The sequence below is a fragment of the Rhagoletis pomonella genome, unplaced genomic scaffold (assembly GCF_013731165.1).
Source record: "Rhagoletis pomonella isolate Grant_MI unplaced genomic scaffold, Rhpom_1.0 Rhpom_scaffold_00011, whole genome shotgun sequence".
NCBI lineage: Eukaryota > Metazoa > Arthropoda > Insecta > Diptera > Tephritidae > Rhagoletis > Rhagoletis pomonella.
In genome coordinates this window covers 7236457-7240753 of record NW_023458565.1, presented here as the reverse complement: position 1 = coordinate 7240753, position 4297 = coordinate 7236457, and the positions used below count along the sequence as shown (strand labels likewise).

The 4297-nt window shown below is 33.9% G+C and overlaps 1 protein-coding gene across 1 annotated transcript; it reads left to right on the top strand.

Moving 5' to 3' along the window:
• The first annotated feature begins 3111 nt into the window (after window positions 1–3111).
• Window positions 3112–4084, top strand: LOC118747137 (elongation of very long chain fatty acids protein F-like). The gene is made up of 3 exons (XM_036481126.1): window positions 3112–3169; window positions 3256–3440; window positions 3521–4084. The coding sequence occupies exons 1-3, from the start codon at window positions 3112–3114 to the stop codon at window positions 4082–4084; spliced, it is 807 nt and encodes a 268-aa protein (XP_036337019.1).
• Window positions 4085–4297: the final 213 nt, after the last annotated feature.

Genomic DNA, 4297 nt, shown 5'->3' with positions numbered 1-4297 from the left:
AACTGTTTTAGTATTATTAACTCAATTTGTACTAAATTGACGACAAAATTTTATTTAAAACTGATAAAACCAATCGAAAGACGTTATTTTAAAATATATAACTTCATCTATTACTAAAAATCGTGAAAATGGCGCTTACGACAACCTTTTATCCATGCGGCGATACGTCAACCGAATTTAAAAACACAACGTATGTGAGCTTCTTCATATATTTTTATGTGCTTCAATATATATTAGGGACGTTAATCCCGGGGTCCCGGGATCCCGGACTTTTTTAAGTCACGAAAATCCCGGTATTATTTGCCAAGAATCCCGGGATTTTCGGGATTTGTAATTTGCGATGGTGGCAATAATAGAATGCCTTATGTTGACCAGTTTTCGCTATATTTTTGTTTTTTTAATATTTTTTTATATATTTCTAGCTACATACACATAACACTGCGCAAAGCCATGGGCCATTGCGATTTTAGATTTCTCTCTGACGTCAGGATTTTTTAAAAGGACTTTGAAAATTGAATAATATGAGTAACTCAGAAAATGATTTAAAAAATTTAGTGCAATGTACTTAGTATGGGTATCAAATTAAAGAGAATATTCTGTAGAGAAAAAAACAGATTACATTTTTTGGTGCATAAGGTATTGAAGATGTCCTTAATAATTGTATCCTTGAATATCCTTGAAATTTTGCAATATTTATTTTGAAAAAATTATATGATAACTCGACAACGTCCCCAATATGGTCCCTCTAACTTTATTAGCTTTAAAAAAATAAAATTAATTAAAAGGGCATTTCCATACCTCTTCGTCCCTGTGAATCAAAAAATTTTAATTTTTTTAAATCCCACAGAATTTTCTTTTTTATTTGGTACCCATTTTTATTCTACATTACACTGAGCTTTTTAGAATTTATCATATCTTTGAAATTATAAAGTTCTAATAAAAAAAATTATAAAACTAAAAACGCAGTTTTACTATATTTGGCCCATAGCGCCCTGAGTATATTGATTGCTTGGTGTATTTTGAAATTTTTTTGTTTCAAACTATTTCAACCAATTTACTCAGAATTTTTAGAAAAATTTTAGGTACGCCATTTTACAAGTATAGCCCATTAAATAACAGGAGGACAAAGTGCAAGTTTCAAGTGACTAAAAGTAACGTTGATTTTTTATAATTTTTTTGCTGGCGGTGTCACGCATTTTCTTCCATACAAAGGATGTTCGACAATTTATTTATATGGGAAAAAATGCCCAGCATCGTTTAAAAAATTCCCAAAAATCAACGGTATTTTGTAACTGCATGAAACTTGCATTTTATTCTACATTAATTTAATGGGCTATAAAACTGCGTACCTCGAATTTTTCTGAAAATTTTGAGTAAAAAGTTTGAAACTTTGGCAAATTTTTTTTGCATTTTTATAATTTTTGTACACATTTTGGAATGCGCATTCAAATGCAGTTAATTATATATAAAATGAGGTAGACATTTATAAAAAAAAATATTAAATAAAAAAAATAAATATAGACTAAACTGGTTGAAATAAGGCGTTTCTTTTATTTCTGCTACTAGTATTATGAACTTCTTTCAGCCACACGAAAAAATTAACATCCCTAATATGTGAAAGTGAAATTAGTGGAGAACGTAAACCTGGTCGCACGTAAACCCGAATCAGCTGGCACGATCTATCTTACCAGAGCGCCATGTAAATGAAAACTCAACAACGCAGACTAATAATCTTCGGCATCGACATTTCCAAGTCAATTAAAAAAAAATATATATATATAGGAAAATACCAAATAAACCATAAAATCATAAATACCTTCATCTATATATTCCATGACACTTAAACAATTGATTAGAGTTAAAAAAGAAACTCTTGCTTTAATAGGTTCAGCGGAAAAGGCAACTAAACTGATTAGTCGGTATCGCGCAGGGAAACTTGCAGGGAAAGCTACTAGTTGTGAACTAGAATTCTACCAGTTTGCGTTTCAGCTCAACTAGTTGACGTTCTATCCTTTTTCAATGTTAGCGACTGGTATTTTTAACAGTGCGATGTCCTACGAGATGTCAATTGTCAGGCTATGCATCAGCATCTACTAGTAGCATCATACCAGTTGATGAGATAGTCTGCCAATTCATCCCCCATGAAAAGCATTAGTATGCCTTTTTGCTCGCGGCGCTCCAACAGTCGCAATGTCCGACAAAGCAAAGCACTCGCGTGGTATTCCTGAGGTACCAGGTTCAAGCCCTGGCGCAGGGAAAATTTGTTTATTTTATTTTTTTTTTATAATATTTCTTTTATTTATATTTTTTATTTAGGGTTTTTTATTCTTAAATTTAATTTTTTCTTTTCTTTTTTTGTTTCTTTTTTTTGTAATGCAACTAGAGTTTTAAGTCTGTTATTTATATTTAAATTGAAATAATTATTCCTACTTACATTGATCTAACTTTAAAAATCTTAACCACCTCCAAGCGGCCTCGAAGCTGCGATCCCAGAACCAGAACCAGTAGTCTGCACGTGACGTCACAGCCGACATTTGTGAGAAAAGCAATTAATGGCATTTTATTTTAGGCTTTGGCAATTCAAAGGCAGATGTCGCTGTACGCTTAAGTTCTTCGAAAATGACGAACTGGTAGGCACATACTAGTTTATGAACTATGTAGTATTTTTTCTAACTGGTTTGGGTTTTCACTGCAGGATTTTTATCAACTGTCACCATGACTTTTTTCAAACTACCGCCATATACATAGTCGAAACACTGTGCGGGCTATAACTACAGAAGAATTCTGCGCTGTTGAGTAAGCGCTCTGCTAAGATATACACGAAATTACGTGCCAGCGGGTTTACGTTCTCCAATAATTACACCTTTAAACCTGCATGTGCTTGTGTGCCGCGGCCTTAATAATGAAAGCGGCTAACGTATGCATTTGCTATAGAACTTAACTTTGAAAAACAAAATGCCTTCAGATGCAGACCTTTATTGTATGTAAGTATGTATACATATGCATGAGTTTTATGCAATAACTTTCAGTTCAGTGCTTTATTGAATAACATTTTTTTTCAAAATTTAGTCTCGTATCTACCGTTCCGAGACGCGTGCACAATCAAACACCATGTCGAACTTGATCGCCAGTGTGTACAATTTTCTAACCGCGCCAGGCACCTTGTACGGTATGTAACCGATAGCTTATTCATATTTATGTACATCCTTATACGAAATACTTTTAAGCCCAGATTTCAATTAATCTTCCTTTTAGGTAATCGCTTTCTGCCTTTCCATGGCGCCCTACTGCCATATCTACTTGCCGATATTTTGTATGTGCTGCTGGTATTCAAGATCGGTCCGTGGTACATGAAAAATCGTCCACCATACAAGCTTCAAAATGTGATGCGATACTATAATATAGGACAAATCATTTATAATGCTTATTTCTCCTACGTGGTAAGATTTAGTTATACATTTTTTATAGTTTTCGAAAATGAATAGCTTCAAATTGACTGTTGGCACTCTTCATCACATAGGCCTTTTACTTGTATGTTTATAAACGTCCAACGCCCATCACGTGTATAACCATATTACCCACAAATCATCCCCTCAAGGACATCGAAGGCATCATTGGCGCGCTCTATGTTGTTAATAAATTTACAGATTACTTTGATACAATAGTTTTTGTACTCCGCAAGAGTTACAAACAAATCACCTTCCTGCATGTTTATCATCACATCATGATGACAACTTTGAGTTTGCTGTTTATAAGGTATACTGGCGGTGGTGGGCATGCATCCATGGTTGGTATTCTGAACACCTGCGTGCATGTATTCATGTATACATACTACCTGATGAGTGCGACGAGACCGGAAATGAAGAAATCACTTTGGTGGAAGAAATATGTGACCAGACTGCAGCTTGTACAATTCGTCCTGATACTCGTACATCAGCTGTGGCCATTGGTGATTCAACGGGATTGCGAGTATCCAAAGTTGCTTTGCTTGTGTACGAGCCTGCAAGCCATCCTGATGCTTTATTTATTTGGTAGTTTTTACATTAAAACATATATACGAAGACCTGAAGAGAAAGTACGCTAAATTAGTTTTAAATTTATTGCATTTAATTGTTACGAGTACTACTTGCATAAAATCAAAAAAAAGTCATAGAAATCGTTTACCTGAATTCTCCTTAGGAACTGACAAACAGAAAAATGTGTATATTCAAAATTAAATAAACGATGATTTTACTTTCAAAGTATTACCAGAAAAGTCAAGAAACAATTTGATTTTCAAACCGAAGAATAACACAGA